We start from the raw sequence: 21,594 nt of genomic DNA, 5'->3' as shown, positions 1-21,594 counted from the left end.
CAATAGTAGTCGAGCGCGAGCCGGGTATAAAGCACCCGGCGTAAACAAAGGCAGAGCAGTTGACCGACAGCGACCCAGTGAGGGGCCACCGAGAGCTGGATGAGCCTACGTCGACGAACAGGTCCTGACCAGAGGCTGACTGTGGGGGAAAAGCCACTGCGAAGCGAATGAAGAAGCACCTGATCTTCCACTTCACATACAGAGGTCTTCTAACGAAAGGAAAAAAGAGTAAAAGAAGAAAATGGAGTATAAATTACGAAAAGCTGAGCCCAAAGACGTGTCCGATATATTACGACTGGTGAAGGTAGGATATAAACAGACGTTTCCTCTTAAATTTGAATGTTTTTGAAGGTGAAAAATAAAACTGACGTCGATTGGTGGAGGATGACATAGAATGAGGTCAGATCCCCGATACGCAACAGTTCCGACCTCCGGTTCTCCAAATATGGTCAGTCTGTCTGTCGCCGAGCTTATGTTGTTACCAGGCTGACCCGACTCCGAGCTGTGTGACTGCTGACCTGACAAAAAGGACAAATCTGACTTCATATCACAACCATGTCTGCAAAATATGAGAACTTTACAATCTAATCTCACGACGTTTATATAAACAGTGGAACATAACGAGCTTTGAGGAGTTTTAGAGCTGAAGACAGCCGGACATTAATAAACTTACTAAATATGATTATAAAGGATGTGAGTTGTGGAACTGCAGTTGTGTGGTGAGAAATCCAGAAAGTAAGTTCATCAGATTAGTAACACATCAGAAACCACAAATGATAAACAGAAATAAAAATACATTTGATAAATGTTGAAAAAATAAAATATGAAACTTGTTTTAATGTAGTTAAACAATATCAAAGAAGTCTAAGTGAGACTGAATGAGATTTTAGTTTGTTTTTAAAAACATTGCAAAAATAAAAAATTGAATGTAAGGGAAGAATTTGTGATGAAACCTAAAATAATGAACTCTGGTTCAGTTTGAATGCATATGTGAACTCTAAGCAAACCGGAAACGGCTCAAAAACAGGCGGTGGACTACAGCGCAGGGCATTCTGGGTAAATACAACCAAAACAAACATGCTAGGCTAGTGCTAGCAGGAGAAATGACTCGTGGTTTTTTACCAAAGAAAACAGAGAAATTCTACAAATGCTAAAATCTGATGCCACTCCATTTTCTTTTTATATTTTGTGAAGAAGGTGTCTTCTTCAGAGGTTTCCATGTCGTTTCCTTCAGTGGTTCTGGGTGCAGCGCCCCCACAGGCGAGCAGGAGTACATGTTTTTCAAAGGGTTCGGTTGGTTTGACTCATTTTCAGCAGCTGAAAATGCAACAAATGTTGCAGCTTTGATAAGAATCATTGAGTCAATGTGACAAATCTAATCTCTGGTGTTTAAACCTGATTGTGAGACGCTGCTAGCAGTCACTCTGTTACAGTTAAGCTAGCTTTCACTGCTAATGTCACCCAACTAAATCTTTCCTGTCATTTCAGGAACTTGCAAAATATGAAGAGATGGAGAGCCAGGTCACGCTGACGGAAAAGGGTGAGCGTCTGGTTCTCCTTTTAGTCTGGATGTTTCTGCAAGTCATCGCCGCTCTTCTTCATGGTTTGGTTAAAACGTTTCTTCCAGATCTCCTCGAGGATGGGTTCGGTGAAACGCCGTTTTACCACTGCATCATCGCTGAAACTCCAGGAGAGAACAGCAGCGACGGTACGAACCAGTGGAGAGGAACCAGTCAGTTTACTGGTTTCATGTTCCTGATGAGCTGCTCCAGTTTCCCACCAGCTGGGTTCATCCGTCAGCGGCTCTGCTTCCTGTTTACGTCCAGCAGTTATGGCTTCCAGGGAGCAGAGCCAACTCAGGGCTGCAGGTGTTCAGCCTTGGACGTGAAACAATCTGCAGAAAAAACTCAGCAGTAGCAGCAAAGATAAGCCTGAAATGAGAGCCGGGATGTTTCCACATAAAACACAGGAGAAGGGGGTCAAAGGTCAACCACTTCAGAACAAGAGAGGAAAACATTTCCACCCGCACAGCGAGCATGCGGTCGCTCATCAGGGGACGGGTTGGGTGGAAAACTCATTTAAAATGCATAAATACAGAAATAAAACCGTGTTTCTCCATCAGCAGATCTAATTAAACCAAACCGTTGCCATGGGAGCCAAAAAACATCGAGTGGAAAAAGATTGATGGCCACAAACAGAAATATTTTTGTATTAATTTTAGAAAAAGCTTTTTTTCCCTCCAACTACAAACAAAATGCAATAATTTAATAAAACAAAACCAGCAAAGATGTGGTAATGCTGACTGTGTCCGACCGTTTAGATTTTTTTCTTGCATGTTTATTTTCTGCGATATGGGATGTGGATCGCTGCTTCTCTGGAAAACTTCCTGCTTTTTTCAGCAGTTTCCCGATTGGTTGCGCCAAAATCTGCTGCTGAGTTAAGAAAAAATGACTGGATGTTTGTTTACAATAAGTCAAGAAACACAAGGCTGATAAAGTGAAGATTTCTCTCAGATTATTTTCTTATTGTAGATACAAAAACTTGAGCTGGAAAACAAAGTTTGCGCAGTCTTTTTTTTATTGTGGTCAGGGGCCACAAATGGCCCCCAGGACACATTTTGGACACCCAGACAAAAACAAAACCCCCTTCTCTCTGCAGAGCCGAGCGTGGTGGGCTTTGCCATGTACTACTTCACCTATGACCCCTGGGTGGGCAAGCAGCTGTACCTGGAGGAGTTTTATGTGATGGACAAGTGCAGAGGTAAGAAAACCACCGAGGTGGATCAGTTTCTGTTCCTCTGCTTCCCCAAATAAAAAAAGTTTTAAACTTCGTCTCTTCCGTTCAGGGCTCGGCATCGGTTCAGGAATCCTGCGGCACCTCAGTGACGTAAGGAAACACGAAACTGGTTCAGTTCCTTTAATCGGCCTCCAGATGGTTCCCTAAATGTTCCTGAGAATAAATACTTTACATGTGGGAGCCAGTGGAGGAAATTAAAATGTTTTAAACCTCATGTCGTCCAGCTGGCCATGAAGACGCGCTGCACCGGCATGATGTTCGTGGTGGCGGAGAACAACGAGCCGTCGGTCCAGTTCTACAAGCGGCGCGGCGCCGAGGATCTGTCCCAGGAGGAGGGCTGGAGGCTCTTCAGGTTCGACAAGGACAGCCTGGTCAAGATGGCGACTCCGGCCGAGGAGTGACCGCTGGGCCGCAACCGAAGAGGAGGAAACCCAAGACCGCAAACCGTCCCATCGGCTCGGCTTTTCTCCGCTCAAACCGGAGCTCGTTTTTACAGCTTCAGCTTCTAAATAGAGAAAAATGTGTCAACGTTGTGATTCTGAGTGTATTTTACTTCATTTAGTTTACAAATATGTTATTCTGTCTAATCTTAACCAGCTGTAACTGCTTTTAGTTCAGAATCAATAAAGGAGCAGTAATGATGTAATAAAGTCTCTTTATTCACCCTGGAAAAACTCAGTAAGGTTAAAAAAGAAGGAATAAGATCTGGACATGCAGGATTAAACGGTACTCTTAAAATAATAAACATAATACAGTTTGTAATTATTGTGACACATTGGAAACAGTACAACTTATTTTTAGAGTGTAATAAGTATTACATTATAATCACGACAGACTGACGGTGGTTGATGAGATTTAAGGCGATAATGAATCATCATTTTGCCTCCGGCCTTCTGAACTGACTGGATGCTGCAGGAAGTCCAGCAAACATCGAGGTTCAGCTGCAGAAAGTTTCATAATCCAAAAGATTATTTTTGACAGGAAACAGCCGAACCGTCCTGGTTCTGATCTGAACAGAACCGGTGGTGCCTTAATGCATCCATTATGCCCGTGATTACAGGTTGAAGATTAATATTGTTCAATTAGGATTATTTTTGAGTAAGAAATTAAAAATGGATAAAATATGGTTCATAAATACGTAAAATTATTTGGCTTCCATCTTTAAATTGAGCTATTTTTTCTCTCCATCTGCATGTCATTTTAATATTTCTGACTGAGACATTTTATTTTATTAAAGTCTGAAAGTGAAAAAAAAAATCCTGATTCAGTTCAATGAAACGTTTCAGGTTTAATTTCTGACATCCTGGACAGAAACGTTGAAAATGTTCGATAAAAACAGATAAACTTGAATATTTTAAAATAATTTCCGTTCAACCAAGAAGTTTGTCCTATTCTTCTGTCACATTTAAATAAAAATATTATTTACACCCTTCTGATTAATCAGTCCCTAATTTCTCTGTTTCATCCCAGACCTCTAGGTGGCGCTGGAGATTCATTCACCAGATATCAACATGTCAGTTAAATTAAATCTAAATTACACAAAATGTGCGTTTTTTTTATTTTTTGGTAAAAATATTATGCTTAAATATTTGAATCCAACCAATTAAATTAAATTAAAATGTTTTCTGTAACAGCAGGAAAAGGTTTACAGAGTGAAAAAAAACTGAAAAGATCAGAAAACTCACAAAATGTTTTATTATCATTAAATAACATATTTAGTGACATTTAGTGAGAACATGTAGCCATGCATCTATTTAATAACATTTACGATGGATAAACTCACAGAAAGCATCATAATAAGTATTTTAATCATCTAATGTTGGGTTGCATCTATAACTCATTTTCTGGATTAGTGATTTAATTTCATTAAAATAATTAAAGACATAAAAGTTCCTGATTAGTTGGCTAATTCCTTGAATTTTGGAGACAGTTTTAACCATATTTAACTCTTATTTTCTACATTTTACAGGTTTTGATTCATAATGTGAAGATTATTTAACTGTAAAACAACAGGAGGTGTGAGACGGCAGTGAGGTGTGCTGCAGGAGGGACAGAAAAACAGAGAAGCTGTTTGGTTTGACAGAACCAGCGAGGAAACACAGAACTGCAGATGATTCCCTGATACCAGGAAGAGGAGACGATCCAGAGAACTCGGTGTTCATGTTAGCGCCGGTCTGAAGCCGCGGCGCCACCGGGTGTTCAGATCACAGGAGAGACAAAACGATGAAGGGCGGAGGAGGAAGAACCGTTTCCAAGAAGCAAATTTCAGCCAAAGTAACACAAACTGCTTCCTGGAACGGCCGCCGTCCTTCAGAGCGCCGGTTTGATCGTGTGATCGGGTTTCTGCCACCTGCAGCTGATCAGCTGTTTCTGTCGCTGCTCTCTGCTTCCTCTGACTTCCTGGGTTTCACCACCTCAAACACAAACAGATCAATATTTATCATCACTAAACTAAAAAATCATCTTTCACATGTAGAAATATTCTGAAATTAAAGGATTAACAGTTCGAACACGTCAGAGTGAGGTTAGGCGGAGTCAACAGAAGTTACAATCATGCTACTTTTTCCAGACTGACCTTTTTCTTGCTCAACGGGGGATCTTTCCACAGAGTTTCCATGGCAACGCGGCCCTGCCGAGTCCAGGTGAGCACCTGGTCTCGACTCAACTGGTGAAAATGGAAAATAAATGACAATAAAATTCAGAATCATAATTTAGTTATAATAACAGAATCCAGAAAAAAATCTCCATCAGTTGAGTCCGAACTTTTTCTCACAAGAGCCGAAATGCTCACAGTGAAAAGACTAATGGGGCAGAATTAGAATAAAATAATAATAATAATGATAAACAGTGGGGGGCACTGCTAGCTAAAGTTTAGCTGCACTAATTATAAACTTTAATTTGATAACGTTAAGAGCTATACCAACATGGCATTTAGTGGAAGCTAATGCTAAGCAGCTACATTCCACCATGAGTCACAAGGAAAATGTGAAAAGGTTTTCTAAACAGTTCAAATGTTATTTTTTCATGTATTTGTTTGCTGGTTGGTTGTTCATTAAAGTCAAAGCAAACTAATAATTTGAATTTACTTGAAAATTTACTTGAATAAAGTTTCACATCATCTCTCAGAATATTAACTCAAACCATCTGGGACTTTCTGCTCCTTTCAGATATTCCTGCATCACTTCCAGGTTCTGTTGAGGCTCCGGTCCGACGTGTTTCTCACACCGAGCCAAAAGGAAACTCTGGGATTAAAACACACCGAGCCGCGGTGGAAACTTTATTCACAGCTCCAGCTTCCTCCAGAAAACACAAACCGAGTCCTGGAGGAAACGAGTCCAAACGGCAGGAAGGCGGCGCCGCCTGGAACCTTTTCACCCAAATGGACCCGAAGCCAGGAAATAAATCAGCTATTAAAAGTTCAACAACATGAAGAGAAGCAGAACTGGGCGGCTGCTTCCTGAGCTAAACATCAAAGGAAATATTTTATCTCCATGATCCTCCCATTTAAAAACCTGGAAAAATCCAATTCCTTTAAAAAACACAAACCAGTTCAAATGGTCCAAAACCAGTCAGAACCATCCAGAACCAACTAACATGACCCAAACCTGGTTTAATACCAGAGGGCCCAACTGGTTTAACTGGGTCAGAACCAGAACCCGGTCCAGTTCTTTCAGAAAAACCCAGAGTCAGAGGAGACAAAACAAATGATCTAAAGCCTGAAAGCAAACCAGAACCAGAACCAGAACCAGATCTGGGTGGGCTGCTCACCTTGGCCAGGGCGGCAGCCTGCTGGGGGTAAAACATGGAGGCGCTGAGCGCCATGAGGCCCGCAGGAAACGCCAAGCGCTTCAGCCGGGAGCCTGGAGGAGCAACACAACATGTCAGACCGACCCGGTCCAGTTTGACCCGGTCCGCTCTGATGTCCGGAACACAGACGGTACCTCTGGCCAGGTAGAGTCCCAGGAACCCGGAGAAGCCGATGGCGGCGGCGCTGGGATAGAGGTCCGGAGGCGGGTCGCTGAGGAACCGGTACGTTTCTGAGGGAACCAGAACCAGGATCAGAGTCAGAACCAGAACCAGGAATATGACAGAATCCAACAACAACCGGGCCGGAGTTTTTTGTTTTTAATTTCTACTATAATTAATTTGAGTTTTGTTTTTTCTTTCTTTGTCTTTTTACATTTATTTTGCATTTCTGAATGCAGTTTCAGTCTTAGTTCTTATTTTATTACATATTATTTTTGTTGTATTTATTTTTGTCAGAATTTTGTTATTCATTTATTTTTTTAATTAAGATTTTGTGTATATTTTATTGATGTTTATTAATTACTGGTTTGAATATGCATCAAATTATTTTGTTTCGTTTGATTTAAAGTTTACAAATTTTTATTTCTTTTTGTATTTCAGTGTCTATTTTCTCTGGATTATTATTTAACTTTTAAAATGTTTAATCAACCTGAATCCCAAATATTATTCTGTAAATTAACACTGAGGAAATATTCATCACTTTATTTATTTTAAAAGATGATGATAACAAAACTTATTACATTTTTTATGTAATCACCATTTCACTTCCAAAGTGAAAAAGATAAACTTGTTTCTTTTAAATAAAACGTTGCTTTTTGATAAACAGCTTCTGCACAAATATCTGATTTTCTAATATTTTTAATGTTAATGATCTGTCAGCTGTTTATAAATAAGTCAGAAATAAACAGAAAACTGCTGACAGGAATATTCTGCAGGTCAGTTTGTGGCAGCCATCTTGTTCTGCTCACCACTGATGGTCGATAACGATGCGTTCAGCGTCGGCTCCGCCGTTCTGTACACCTGCTGTGATACAAACACCAAGAAAAAATGGATTTAATTTTAACAACAGCTTTATTTATTTATTTTTTAATTATTATAACATCAGAATTTACCCTAAGAATAATTCACATAAACAGTTAAAAACTAAAAGTCCATCAAATGCAGGTTGTTAAAATAGAGAAACTGATTCATCACTGAAAAAACTGTGATGAAAAAAATTAACCAGCAAAGTGAAAATGATGTCAACTTCTTGATATAAAAAATTTACTTAATGATAAAAGTTTTTAAGAAACAAAAAAAAAAGCAAAACCAGTAAACATTTGTAAAGAGGAAAATAGTTTTAAACATCTCTGCTTCTGTTCTCAGCTAAACAACTAATTATATTATAAAAGTGAGTTACACTAAAGATATTGCCAGTTTTCTGTGTCTATATAGATATTCATAAAATTATCACTGAAACATTTAAATAATCTTACATTTTCTTCTGTCTAAGTGGTTAATGAATTGGTGATTAGTCTGAATTTACCTCAGCTTTCTCTGCTGCCAGTCGGACATTTTGCTGCAAAAACAAAACAATAAAAACCCGTTAAACTTTATATTAAAGGCTAATTATTAAACTAATACAGCAGGAAGTAAAACTGCTTGATGGGAAAATAACAGCTGGGTTAATCTGGGTTTATGACACATCCAGATGAACAAAAACAGAAATAAATCAGAAGCTGAACTGCTTCCTGCAGGAGATTCAAGAGTTTATTGAAGTTCTGTTGTGAAAACTAATTATTCTGGACAATAAATTGTTCCACATGTTATTGCAATAAATGGTAATACTGTTATTTTTGAAACAATTTTCAACTAACCTAGTAATACAAATACAATAATAATATTATATTAATGCAAATATGCCCACTCAAAGATAAAAACAATCCTTTAATTTCTAGATAACATTTGTCACTGGAACTGGAAAACATTTAAATATATAAAACAACCAAAACAGCAATAATTAAAATGTATTATGAATTTTCAGTAACCAAATAATCAAAGACACATTTCTGTTTTATTAAGATTTTATGTGATGCACATAAAATCCGAATGTTTTCTACCTTCCCTTCTGCTTTCATGTCGCTGCTTTGGAACAACCTCCCCACAGCATGCTGCTGCCACCACCGTGCCTCACCCACCTGACAGCTGTCGGTGTAAGGCGTGGCCCATTTCCTCATCGACGCCACGCTCTGCTCCAGCTGGCCCGCCTCCGGCTCCAGCGGCGCCGGTGTCGGCTCGGGTCTGGTGTACAGAGACGGCAACTGGAGCAACCAGCAAAAACAGACTATGTTTCAGATGTATGGTTTCCTTGGTAACTAATGTATAATTTTAACAATATCTAGTTGTTTAGTGTTTCTATAACAAATCTGAGTTGAAAAAAACTCAAAACAACCCAAACCCAGTTGCTGATGACGTCACCTCGTCGATGCTCAGAGCGGCCTGGGAGTTCTTCTTCTTCCCCTCGCTGGCAGCCAGAACCGAGCCGCTCATCAGAGCCGTTAACCCCGGAGCCGCGGCGAACAGCGACGCCTGGCGGACAAACTGCGACATGACAGCAACACGCAGAGATGAGTCCGAACAGTCCGTAGCGTTTTTATTTAAGAAAAAATACATATAATCATTCAAACATAAAACACAACGACGAGAATAAGAGACAAGTTAAAATGTCAAACACTCGTTTTTTTTTCATATCGGCCTGTTTAACCGAAGTGTTAGCGAAAGCAGATAGCAACATGCTAAAGACCGACGCGGACAAAACCTACGCAGATCTTCACTAAACCCTCAAACAATAAAAAACTGCGAAATACAGATTACTGATACGGATAACAGCTGGAAAACATGTAGAATAATGTTCAGCATAGTTACCAGTCTGAGAGAAGTCATTTTCATTCAGATGACATTCGCATTACTACGGCAAGCCGCAGGAGGAGAACTCTGCGCATGCGCGTTGATGGAAAATTGAAAAGACGTTTTCTCATGTGTTAAATTGGTTTACTGTGAACTGGAAATAAAATGCTTAATTAGTTCTTAGTTGTATTTATTAACATTTTTTCATTTTAACAGAAAATCTACTGAAAATTATCTGGCATCTATTTAAAAATCAAACTGAACCCAAAAATGATTCAGTAAATTAATTAATACTGATGGAGTATTCATCATTTTATTCCTTTGAAAACAGAAAAAGAAATTATTCTGCCATCAGCTGTTGGCCCTTTAAAAACATTTTAACTTTGATTTGATTTACGTTTGTTATTTTCTAAATGTACTAAGTTAAAAATAATTTATTAATAAAAGTAAAAGTAATTCTTCATGTAACTCATTATCAGCTGTAGAAGCTCATGGCTGTAAGCAGGAAGGATCTCCTGTAGTAGTCAGTGTTACAATAATTCTGAAAAGCCTCTTACTTAAGACACTAAACATTTTATATTTATTAACTTGTAATTTATCAACAATTTACACAGCAGGCAAATGTGATCCAAATCTGATTTTTTCATGCCATCCTGAAAGAAACATTTCTGATCTTTTCATCCTAAAAACTGGATTCGTGTCCCTCCAATATGTGGAGCTAAATAAAATTCTTGGGATCTTCTTGGACATAACTGCAGCAGGTTTCAGTTTTTACAGCCTCTATTTTACATGTTCCTCTATTTAACAGAAACATAAACAAACCAAAAGCTGAAAGAACAAACCAAGTTAATCTGTTTTTAATCTGCAGTTCACATCTGGAGACATGACGAACAAATAGGTTTTTATTTCACACAAGAATTAAAATTATTCAGACATATTTTTAAAAAATGTAAATAATATTGTATTTTATATATTTCTTAAATTATACATTTTGTTTAATACAAAATGTTACATTTATTTAAAAAAGAAAAAAATGAAAAATACATTTAAAAATATTTTTTACAGAATGTTTAATTTAAAAATAAAATAAGTTGATTTTCTTTTTCTATTTAAATAAATTAAATATTTATTTATAGATAATAAAATATTTATTTAATTTTAATGTTTATTAAAAATTTTAATAAAAATTAAAATCTCGATTTTTAATAAAAAATATATTTACTGCAATTAAATTTATTGTATATATATCTAAGTTGTAATTAATGAATAATTTTTTTCTAGTTGCTACAGCTAGCAACAAAAGTTTAAAGAAAATTTTTTTTTTTTTTTTATATAAAAATAGAAATAAACTGCATTTATGGATTAAAAGTAGTTATAGATATTCCAAAATGATGCTATAAGTTTCTTGATTATGATCAGATTTGTCCATAAAGCATTTAATGAAAAGAAGTTTGTCAGGAAATAAATTATAAACAAGTGACAGGAAAATAAAAACTCAGCAGCTGGAGGTTGACCAGTATGAACATTTATTTCTGGAAAGGTTACAAATCGTTTCCAAAGAGTTTCTACTCAGAGTAAGATATGTTATTCAGATTTTTCTCTCTTTTCCCGGTACAGTCGTTGAAGCAATGAAAGTTTATTTTTTAGCGTCCTCTGATCTGTTTTCCTACGGACAGGCGGGAAAATGGCGGACTAAAGGATGCTGCGTGTTCCTCAGGTGGGGACGGCTGAACTTTACTGGTTACAGGTTTCTTCTTCAAACAGCAACGCTGGAGCGGAGCGGCGATTAACGGCGACCGAGAGGAAATGTAAAGGGATGACGCAATAATAAATGCTCCAGAATGACCGTCTGAAATGAATGTTTGCCTTCAAGTTCCTGATATATTTATAATTCACATCAAGACAGACTTCAGGAAGTAAATCTGTTCTGACATTACTGATTCATCAATAACAGAAAAATAAATAAAACGGAGAAACTCACATGCTGCTGCAGGATGGAGATGAAAAACGACAGAAACGCTGAAGAACCGGGCTGTGAATGAAATTCTGATAGTGAAAACATTCCTAATACTGTTACTGCATAGCTCAGTGAAAAGCACTACCTCATAAATTAAATAAATACGCAGCAGAAAGACGTGACGGCATCATTATTTGCTCTAGCCCTTTTCACAGTTAGCTCAAAATAAAACAGGCTGGTTGTCAGCTCAGCTACGTGGCCTGAAGGATGAAATGTGCAGCTTTAATCTAAGACAGCGGCGGGATTAAATCTGCCAGAAAACAAACTGGAGATTAAATGATCTGAAATGAAAACAGTCTGTTTTGTTGAAACGAAGGCTGGTAATCATTTAGCCGAGGTAAATTACCAATGGACCTCAAACAAGAACATCTTAGAATAACAGCTGAAATATCTGGCAAAGAAATTTAAAAATCCTCCAACTACAAACATTTTTTCTTCTTCGTCTATTTTGGAACAAAAACCAACATGTTTGACCAAATGAGTGAGCAGCTGTGTCCAAAATGCTAAGAAGGAAACGAGAATGGAGGAAGATCAGTTAAATTAAGGTAGACAGCTAATATGAAGCTAGCTAGTTTTAGCTAGTTAATGCTAAAGCTAAGTGAGCTAACCGTAATCGTAGTTGGTTTCCTGTAAATAACAGTTTAAATTTCATTAAAATAAATAATTCTACACCTAAAGTGGATCAGAGAAACAACAGTTTGATATTTTTGAATGTTTATACAATTAAACTGTTAAACATTTTATATTTATTTATCAACATGTTTTAGGGAAAAAAAAACTAATTGGATAAATGAAATTTTCAGGTCGAATCAAGTGAAAGCCAGCAGCTAACATAGCAGGTTAAGCTAATGCTAATGTTAGCATTATATGATGCTAATGTTAGCATCAGATGCTAACATTGTCCATAACTGTAAATGAGATTCAATTAGGTAAAAAGATGTATTGTTTTGCTATTTCACGTAATTACATAAGAAGTAGAATAGTTATTAATGACAAAGTATTAATCAGTACGAATGTTTCTGTTCTAGCAAAGATTTATTTTATTTGAATCACTATTCCTGTGATAAAATACTGTGATTTAACTACACTAATTTTACCAAATGTTATTGTAAATATTGAAAACACAACTTTAAATTTTGAGGAAAGATTATGGCAAAATAAAATTTGTTGGCCAAATGAAGATATCTGTGGCTAAGCTAAACTAGAGCTGTGTCTATTTGGTGTAAATATGTTATATTTATTTTTAAGTCATCCTACATCAGTATACTAATAAATATGTTAGTTAGTGTTTGTATACCAAATGAAGTGAATGCTAACTGTTAGCTGTAGCTAACTACATCTCGGTTAGCTGTAGTTAGCATTAGCTAAAGGTAGGTTTATCTGCTGATGTTTGGTCATTTATAATTTATACATTGAATGAAAATATTATTTTCATTCTTTCACACAGTTACATAACAAAGCAGTTAAAACAGTTTATGGTGGAAACACATTTTAAAAATACTAACTTTACTCTTTTTTTGCAATTTTGTGAATCAATCATATTCTATTTTCAAATTTATTGTATATTTTTAAGTGGTTATTAAACTAAAAACTAACCTAGACAATTTAAAGCTAGCTGCTAAGATAGCTGTAGCGACATCATGAGCTAAAGCTAACGTTAGCACTTTGGATCCCTCTGTTTGTTTCAAATAACAGAAGATATGGAGGTTAAACTTACCTGAAGTTATTTTTTCAGTTAGTTTATTTATTTACATAAGAAGTAAAATTCTAGTCAAATCAAACTAAATCTAGCTATCAAGTTAGCGCAACCTGATTTTACCACCGATTTTGTGCCGTTATCTAGAACTTAAATTTAATATAATATTATAAATACTGGTGTCAGTTTGAATATCTTAAGTGTTGCACATTTTGGTTTTCAATATTTAGTTTTGCATATTTTAATAAAGCAAATGCAAAACAAATACAGCAAAAAAAGACCAGCTGATGTTTTTGGCAGAGAGCAGATTATAAAACTTGTTACTATGGAAACGTTTTAACACAACACACAAATATCTGGTTTTAAAAAGAAAAACCGTTTTAACAAGATTTTAAAAACTTGTCATGAGGTTTATGTCTAATTAACACCACAATATTCCCTGTTAAATAAGGAAAGGTTGTAAATATAAAACAGCAAAACTTTATCGATAAAACAGAAGTTAGAACGAGATTTTCTTATTTTAACTGGAAATTTTCTAGTTTTGCAACGACAACTTTTCTAATTTTAATACTTTTATCTCTTTATGACAATGTTTTCATTTTTCTTATTAAAATTAGAAAGTTTATCCTAATAAGTTATAAAACTTCTCTTGAAATTAGAAACTCTCATTTTAAGATGAGTTTAATCTTATTTTAACATGTTTTGTATCTCATAATATTTTCCCTTTTCTAACCAGGTTTTCTTGTTTTAATGAATTTTACATCTATTTATAAAAAGGTTTTCCTGATTTACATTAAATAAAGTTTCTTGTTTTAACCAGAAAGTCGTTTTAACGATATTTTGCTCCTGAATTTATTTCCAAACTCTTTCATTTAAAGGCTTCTGTAGGTTTCAACACATGATGGATATTGAAGTAGCAGCAGTAAGACATGGCCGTCTAACACCATGACAATGTGAGATGATAATCTCTACTGATTACTGCCGTTACAGATTTTAGCCCCAGATTAAAACGTTTTTATTTCCATCAACAATCAGGTGGAAAATAAACGTCCAAATGTTCTTGAATGAGGTCCAGATTTGTTGAAATGCCCCCAAAAAGCCCTGATCTCATGCCAAACCGGGTCAGTTTCTCTCCTCCAGAGCAGGAAACTATTTACACTCAGAGAACCGATAAAGTGCAGGAATGTAAACAAAACCAAACGGGCAGCAGCAGCGCCGGATCTAAGCCGCGGTTTCCTCTCGGTGTGGCGGGGAGCAGAGAGACGCGGCGGGGATGAACGTTTACGGCTCGGTGGGAAACTGGGGCTGGAAACTGGAACGCACTGGAAGCCGAACCGGAACCAGACGAGTCCGAAACCACCGAGTTCAGCTACGCTACGGATATCATGTTGGACATCTGATTCGTGTTGTTGGGGTTTAAAGTATTTCAGCTAAGCTATGGATCAAAGGTGTTCAGGAGGAACCGGACCCGGAACCAGAACCGGAACCGGGTTCTGCTGCTTCCAGTGTGTTTCCGGTCGCTCCCTAAGCGTAAATGAATGAAACTTTTTGTTTTCTGACATCATTTCCTCCTTTAATTTTCTGAGAAAGGGTAACTGTGAAAACGCCGAGCCGCCCGGCGCCTCACCTGTCGGTCGGCGCCGGTCGCCGGGTTGTCCCACCCGGAAACGCCTGGTTCCGGCGCAGCGGCGCCAGGCGGACAGTCCGTCGGTACAAAACGTGAAGCGGACCTCAGCTGCAGCGCCGGACGTGCTCCAGCACGTACTCTGGGAAGTGCAGGCTGCACACCTGCAGGCCGTCCAGTTTGCAAGGCATCCTGGGATACTCATCCTCCTTCCACTTGTTCTCGTCGGGGTCAAAGGTGAGGATGGAGTCACTGTAGTGGCCGTTGTAGCACAGGCCGCCCAGCACCATGATCTGCCGGTCCAGCACCGCCACGCCGTGGCCGCTGCGGCCGATGGGCATGGAGGCCAGGATGGTCCACTCGTCCGTTTCCGGGTCGTACACCTCGGTGGACGGGCAGCCCTGCGACTCGAACGAGGCCCGCAGGATCACGCACACGCCGCCGAACACGTACAGCTTCCCGTTGTGGGAGATCATCTTGTGGAAGCAGCGAGCGTAGTTCATTTTGGATTTGTTCTCCCAGCAGCTGGCGTGGGTCCCGGGCAGCAGCGGGCCGCGGGCCGAGCGCGTCCTGTGGGAGTCCGACCCGCCGCCGCCGCCGGCCTCCCGGCCCGGGTCGAACACGCACACCTGCTTGGAGGTGGAGGAGGACGTGATGCCGCCGGTGATGTAGAGCTTCCCGTTCAGGACGGTTCCCTCATGGCCGTACTTGTTGACGGGATACGGATCCACGAACTCCCAGCGGTCCTCCGTGATGTCATAGCGCTCCGTGGAGTAGAAGGTCTCGTCTCGGGTTCGGCCCGCCACGGCGTAGATGAACTTCCCGATGACTCCCACCGCGAACTCCGACCTGCAGACAACCAGTCAGTCAGTAACTTACCAGAACCAAAGCAGCTAGCGGTTCTGTTAGCTGCTGATTATTCTGATGATCAATCGGCTATTTAATCGATTATCTGATTATTCTGACCACATCTTTAAAGACAAATGCAGAAAGTATATTTGTGTAGTTTTGGCTTCATACTGCTCTGAGTGTGGCCTTTTTGGGAATCTTTATGCTCCAGGTAACGATTAATCGATTTCTAAATTAGTTGATTATTCCAACAAGCTGATTAATTCCTATTAATCCGATTAATCATTACAGAACTAATTATATTGACAAATAAAGTTCCTCAGATTGGATGGAGAACCTCTGAGCATCACTTTCAAGCTAAAGGCGAATTGTTTGCTATCAGAGCAAAGGTCAAAGTTCATAAAAGGACCTCTGACCTGGGAACAGACATGTCCGCCATGCGCAGCCACGAGTTCTGCCGCGGGTCGTAGCGATAAACCTTGGAGGAGGCGTGAAACTCGCCGTCAGGCCCCAGCTCCTCTCCGCCCAGCAGGAAGGCAAAGTTGTTGACGATGGCCAAGCAGTCGGGTCGGAGCGGCACCTGAGGGCCCTCCAGCTCCCACCACACCTGAGACACAGCGCCGGCACGGTTAGCGGACACTGCTGGGTCCGACAAGGTCTTTAAATACACACCAACATGAACCCAACACTGAACAAACTGATAAAAGGAAGAAATTAATACATTCAGTGAGCAAAATCTGTTATGCAAAACTGAATTTATGGAAAATAAGATTTTTATGGCAGCGACGTTAACAGGTCATCAGTTTTGGGTTCAAACTTAATGAAACTGTATTAATTACAGTGAATGCACCATAATAAGGCATGTTTCTGTATGCAAGGCCTAGTTTACTGTAAAACACGAACGAAGGATAAAACAACAGATTCAATGAACATTAGAACCAAAACAAATGATCAGAGGATGAACAGAAAATCAACTTCTGAACAAAGAACGAATGACAGAACAATGAGAAGAGCAAACAATCGAGCGACGGTGGAGCAAACAGTCTAACAATAAACATGGAATAATCAATCAACAGATACTCTGGTGAAAGCCGCTGACCAATCAGACGGCGGTGTGTCACCTTTGGCCGCTGCAGCAGGAGGATCTTGCTGTTCACCATGCTGTGGCCGATCATCCCCCTGAACACGGCGGTCTGCGGCCGGACGGAGCGAATGCGGTTGGAGCGCGTCTCCAACAGCGGCTGCTGGTTGACGTCGTGGAAATATCCCAGCGCCTGGTCCACTTCCTGCCTCAGCTGTCTGGAGTAGCGGTAGAACTCCGACGTTTTCACCTGAGGAGACAGAAACCTGAGCGTGGACGCCTCCGGGGAGCCCCGGCTGCACGGCGGCGCAGCGCTCACCTTCTCAAAGATGTCCGCCGGCGTCATGAGACAGAAGCGGATGGACTGCACGATGGTGTCGGTGTGCCTCCAGCGCCGCCGGTCGTGTCTCAGCCACGCCTGGACGGCTTCGTAGAGCTCGATCTCCGGGTATCGGCTCAGAGCGTCGCTGTTCAGGTAGGCCTGCGCCGAAAACCAGGAGAAAAAACATCAGAGAAAGAAAAACGATTCCCAGACTCTTCCAGACACGAACCCCAAACAGCGTCGAGCTCCAGAACCCGTCTGCAAACCCAGACAGACAAAATATAAAATATACAAAGAAACATCAACGATTACAATGTTATTTATTCACCATTTCATGTTTATTACACTCATTTAGCATAAATGCTGCCTCATAGCTTCTGATTTTAGGTTTTATTACAGAAAATATATCAGGACTTTATTACCAGACGGTTCAGTTTTTCATCAAAATCCAAACTTTGGATTATGAGAAAATATGTAAGATTTTATATTAGATTATATTTTATACCGTAGTTTCTAGAGCTGTACGTTTAAATGTCGAATGTTTTTAGCCATATGTTTGTGTCAAAGACCATCACTGCTAGTTGTTATCTATTGTTGTATGTTTATTATTATTAATTTACTCATATTAAATTTGTTACCTTATTAATCACACCAGGTTTTATTTTATGTCCACCGTCCTCACCATGTGTTTTTGCAGAGTTCGGTTCTTTTTCTCTTTTTTTTTCTATTTGTTGCTTCAGGAGGAAAACAGCTGAAGAGTCAGAAAATTACATTTAAATAAATTACTTTAATTTAGATTTTATTTATAAAAGGATTAAATAACAGAAAAATTTAAGATTAAAACAATTTTTGGGATTAAGTTTTTTATTATTTTTGCATTTTTTTCTCATCTAATTTTCTGCCGCCCCACAGCGCCCCCTGGCGGCGCTGCAATACATAATCCTATGAATCAAATTGATTTAAAAATTTATTCAAGTAACAACATTTTGAGTAATTTTTTTGAAGTCAGGCAGCTAAGCTAAACTAATGCTGGTCATTAAAATAACAGAATTTAACGCATCATAATCGTATTTCTGATGGAGTTTGATACTAAATGGAACCTTTTATTGTTTTCACTCCTTTTTCCTCGTCAGTCTTTGAACAGAAATAATAGAAAAATTTGTTTCTGATTCAAATTGTCACCCTGCAAATCCATCTGTATACTCTGTGATGCCGACAGATTTATTACGTCTTATAAGCTAAAACAGATTTTAAATGATAATCGCCTCAAATCAATAATTCAGATGACGAACGCGGGTCGGCGAGAACATCTAAGATCTTCTGTCGGACCTGGAGTCGCTCCAGACTGAGGTAGGACAGGAAGTCGGCTCGGCTCATCAGAGGGACGAAGTTGTCGAGCAGGAAGTTGTCGAGTTGCTCCTGGACGCCCTCCACGCCGACGCTGAAGTCCTCCAGGAGGCGCATGACCTCGGCGCAGTTCTCCAGGCAGATCTTAGCCAGCAGGAAGGAGCAGCAGAACTCCACCGCCTCCGTCAGCTGGACGTACATCGCCGCCTGCAGCGACACAAACACATTTCATGAAGGTCGGAGTGAAAGTTTCCGCTTCTCAGGAGTCACCGGAGAACCACGGATACCTGCAGGATCTCCTGCACGGTGGGCATGCTGAGCTCCAGGGAGCCGTAGTACATGAAGCGCAGGATGTGGCCGAAGCCGGCGGCCGTCAGCCCCTTCATGTGGATCTTATCCTGGTCCCGCTCCCGCATGTCGGCCGTGAACATAACCCGGAAGTAGTCGCTCTGTGTGGCCAGCAGCGCCTTGTGGGCCTGTGGGCGGAGTCAGCACACCTTAGTTACCATTCTAGCAACACCGGATCTACGGCTACAGCTGGCAGGACCTGATTATTCTGGCGATTAATCAATTATTCAATGGTTGATAGATTATTCTATAATCTATAACAATCAGTTTCTTTGACCATGAATCAACTATTCTGACAATTAATCGACTATTTTGTATTACGAAGATTAATCGTCTGACCATTAATCAATTGTTCTGTCAATTATTATGATGATTAATCAACTTTTCTGACAATTAAATGACTGATTAATCAATGCTTCTGATGATTGATTATTCTGACAACATGTTTACAGAAAGTCTGGGTTTTTTCTTAAACTTAAATGCAAAATTTACATATTTTTGTACAGTTTAGTGTTAATTACTGCTCTGACTGTGTTGTTCTTTCAGCAAATTGAATGTTTTTAGTCTATCCTCTAGTTAACTTTTATTATTGATTATAACTGATTATTTCAGTTATCAATTAGTCACTATTCCAGATGTCATAATTAACATTTGATTTCAAGAACGAATCTGGTTTTAGAATAAAATTAACTTCTCTTTTCAGTAATGCCTCAATCTGTTTGTTTATGGTAATTAATGCTAACTGGGCTAATTGCTGCTTAAAATATCAACTTCCTGATCATTTATCTAAACACTTTACTGCTTTACAGCCAATTCTCTATACACACAGTGTGACATCACCCCTGTTGCTAATATCAACAATAAATGACCAGGAAGTTCAGAAAGAGAGGAAAATGTTGTTAAATGTAGCAGGTGCAGAAAAATCTCTGATATTTATCTGAACTGATCCAGTTGGTTGGATTGATGAACATTTTCCCCCAACGGTGGATGAATCGGAGCGCTACCTGGAAGTGGTGCTCCTCTATCAGCAGCGTGACGTCCAGCAGCAGACGCTCCTCGTACAGCGCACGGAAACCCGACGACACGCTCCCATCATGCACCTGGGACAGGTACACCTCCACATCTCCCCCCGACATAACACACCTGAGGCACGAGGAGAACGGAGGAACAGAGGAGTCAGAAAACAGACAAACATGGACTCAGGCTAGTTAGCGTGAGCGCTGCATCAGGCAGAGACGGGAAAACGCAGCGAAAGGAAGAGCTTCAGCAAACACGCAAACACACACACACACACACTCACCTCTGATTGGCCACGGGCATGTCAGAGGGGGCTGTCCGAGCCAATCAGAGGACAGTGCCCCTTGTGTCCAGTAGATGCTAACAAACTCCCTTTAGTGAGCGCCAATCACCTGAACGACAGAGCCAGAACAGGTTAAAGGTCACCGGGTCACAGCGCGGCTGAACACGTCAAGTTTAACGTCAAGAAATAGAAATAGAAAGAAGGTGAAACTGGGCTCACAGTAGAAAGTGTCACCATAAAACTGGACCAGTTTGTTTCATCCATAAATGTTTATCGTTTCATTAATAATTGAGATAAAAACTGATTCCTGGCCGTCAGCTGCTGGTAAAAGAGCGACGCACGACGCAACAAACTGAGCTCAGACATGTCAACAACTAGTCGGTTAATAAAGGTTTAATTCAAACTATGCTGACGTGTTTGTGTCGGCCATGTTGGTCATGTCAGGACCTCAGGCTACCAGAAGCCTGTGGAAGAGAAGCAACCGGCCTGCAAAACATGCTGCAGAATTAGGAACTGAGCTCAGCAGGTGGCGCCGAGGAGTCAACAGGAAACCCGGACAGAGTCATAGAAACTAAACTTCATCTTCTCAAACTTTTAAGTTTATCTTTACATTTTGGCAGAATAAACATGTTAAAATAAGCCAAACCTTCTATCTACACAATAGAATATCAGTTTAATTTGGTTTCCATGAGAACAGAAATCACAAATATTAACTTCAAGAGCTTTAAAAAAAATTAATTAGTACTTTGGAAACAGTTTTTTCTTCACATCCCAAAACAAAGAAAATGACAGAAAATCAGACAGGAGTGGTAGAAAGGATGAGCTGTTTGGAGGGAGTAAAGGTGTGTGTGTGTGTGTGTAAGATGGTCGTACCTTTTGGAGCCCGGCCGAACGATCGCAGGCTGTGACAGCTGAGCGCTAAGAGGCCGCTCGCATTTCCTGTGTTTATGTTTCCCCGGTTCTGACAGAAAGGGACAGAAACAGGAAGTCAGGATGCATTTACAAACAACTCATATCTGTGTTGATCGATTTTTTCTAATAAAAAATGTTTAAATTTGCGTCCGTTATGAGAAGAAATAAGGACAAACCAACTGTGGCCTGTAAATCTCTGCATTCTTTGTTCATATTCCCAATAGAAAGTATTCCTGGTTCAGAGTTTCTGAAACTGACATACTGCTACTAAAAAGAAAGAAAATCTGTTTTCCTCTTTCGTGTAGAAAATGTTCCTGTCTGAGAACTCATGTCTTTAGCTAAATGGAGCTTCCTTTGTGTACTCTTCAGTTTCCTGTAGAAAGTACTCCTGACTCAATCATGTTGTATTCCACTGTGTTTTTGTCTTTTTTAATGGAGAAATTGCTATCATTTATTAGCTTTGTCTACTTTGGGCTGGTTTCTGAAAGTTTTCTTTCCTTTAGAAAATAATCGTGGACGTTTGGGACCAGACTAACACCTGACCCACAGTGGCTCCTGGACCAGGCTAACACCTGACCCACAGTGGCTCCTGGACCAGGCTAACACCTG

At 39.7% G+C, this 21,594-nt stretch overlaps 3 protein-coding genes across 5 annotated transcripts in view; 1 reads left to right on the top strand and 2 right to left on the bottom strand.

The window, feature by feature from the left end:
- The first annotated feature begins 28 nt into the window (after positions 1-28).
- Positions 29-3,482, top strand: LOC103130053 (diamine acetyltransferase 1). Its single transcript, XM_007541338.2, has 6 exons — positions 29-304; positions 1,489-1,540; positions 1,628-1,708; positions 2,659-2,760; positions 2,846-2,886; positions 3,021-3,482. Exons 1-6 carry the CDS (start codon positions 242-244, stop codon positions 3,195-3,197), a joined length of 516 nt encoding a protein of 171 aa, XP_007541400.1. The 5' UTR covers positions 29-241; the 3' UTR covers positions 3,198-3,482.
- Positions 3,483-4,468: 986 nt separating this feature from the next.
- On the bottom strand, positions 4,469-9,599 carry apoob (apolipoprotein O, b). Its single transcript, XM_007541336.2, has 9 exons — positions 9,508-9,599; positions 9,061-9,183; positions 8,781-8,903; positions 8,129-8,161; positions 7,572-7,626; positions 6,738-6,833; positions 6,565-6,656; positions 5,372-5,461; positions 4,469-5,210 (listed from the first exon to the last, which is right to left on the bottom strand). The coding sequence occupies exons 1-9, from the start codon at positions 9,529-9,531 to the stop codon at positions 5,157-5,159; spliced, it is 690 nt and encodes a 229-aa protein (XP_007541398.1). The 5' UTR covers positions 9,532-9,599; the 3' UTR covers positions 4,469-5,156.
- Positions 9,600-14,933: 5,334 nt separating this feature from the next.
- klhl15 (kelch-like family member 15) overlaps positions 14,934-21,594 on the bottom strand; it is an 8,193-nt gene continuing 1,532 nt past the window's right edge. Inside the window, exons 1-9 of one of the 3 annotated variants that reach the window (XM_007541335.2) lie at positions 20,947-21,034; positions 20,074-20,182; positions 19,778-19,916; positions 18,713-18,901; positions 18,408-18,632; positions 17,076-17,237; positions 16,797-17,006; positions 16,092-16,282; positions 14,934-15,675 (exon numbers count right to left, since the gene is read on the bottom strand). In XM_007541335.2, coding sequence (XP_007541397.1) covers positions 14,934-15,675; positions 16,092-16,282; positions 16,797-17,006; positions 17,076-17,237; positions 18,408-18,632; positions 18,713-18,901; positions 19,778-19,916; positions 20,074-20,093 — 1,878 coding nt within the window. In that variant the 5' untranslated portion in view covers positions 20,094-20,182; positions 20,947-21,034. Of the gene's footprint in view, positions 15,676-16,091; positions 16,283-16,796; positions 17,238-18,407; positions 18,633-18,712; positions 18,902-19,777; positions 19,917-20,073; positions 20,183-20,946; positions 21,035-21,594 lie in introns of those variants that run through there. The other 2 variants (XM_007541333.2, XM_007541332.2) reach the window with 2 other exon arrangements.

The sequence above is a fragment of the Poecilia formosa genome, unplaced genomic scaffold (assembly GCF_000485575.1).
Source record: "Poecilia formosa unplaced genomic scaffold, Poecilia_formosa-5.1.2 Scaffold602, whole genome shotgun sequence".
NCBI lineage: Eukaryota > Metazoa > Chordata > Actinopteri > Cyprinodontiformes > Poeciliidae > Poecilia > Poecilia formosa.
Note: the sequence above shows the minus strand (reverse complement) of the source record. Positions and strands in the feature narration are given on the sequence as shown.

What these genes read in the sequence shown, in the direction of transcription:
- LOC103130053 (XM_007541338.2), top strand. Translation starts at nt 242, where the DNA reads ATGGAGTATAAATTACGAAAAGCTGAGCCCAAAGACGTGTCCGATATA. An exon ending in TGTGATGGACAAGTGCAGAG is followed by an intron (nt 2,761 to 2,845) that starts GTAAGAAAACCA and finishes TCTTCCGTTCAG; the next exon opens with GGCTCGGCATCGGTTCAGGA. An exon ending in TCCTGCGGCACCTCAGTGAC is followed by an intron (nt 2,887 to 3,020) that starts GTAAGGAAACAC and finishes CATGTCGTCCAG; the next exon opens with CTGGCCATGAAGACGCGCTG.
- apoob (XM_007541336.2), bottom strand. Translation starts at nt 9,531, where the DNA reads ATGAAAATGACTTCTCTCAGACTG. An exon ending in TGGCAGCAGAGAAAGCTGAG is followed by an intron (nt 7,627 to 8,128) that starts GTAAATTCAGAC and finishes TTTGTATCACAG; the next exon opens with CAGGTGTACAGAACGGCGGA. An exon ending in GGGACTCTACCTGGCCAGAG is followed by an intron (nt 6,657 to 6,737) that starts GTACCGTCTGTG and finishes TTGCTCCTCCAG; the next exon opens with GCTCCCGGCTGAAGCGCTTG.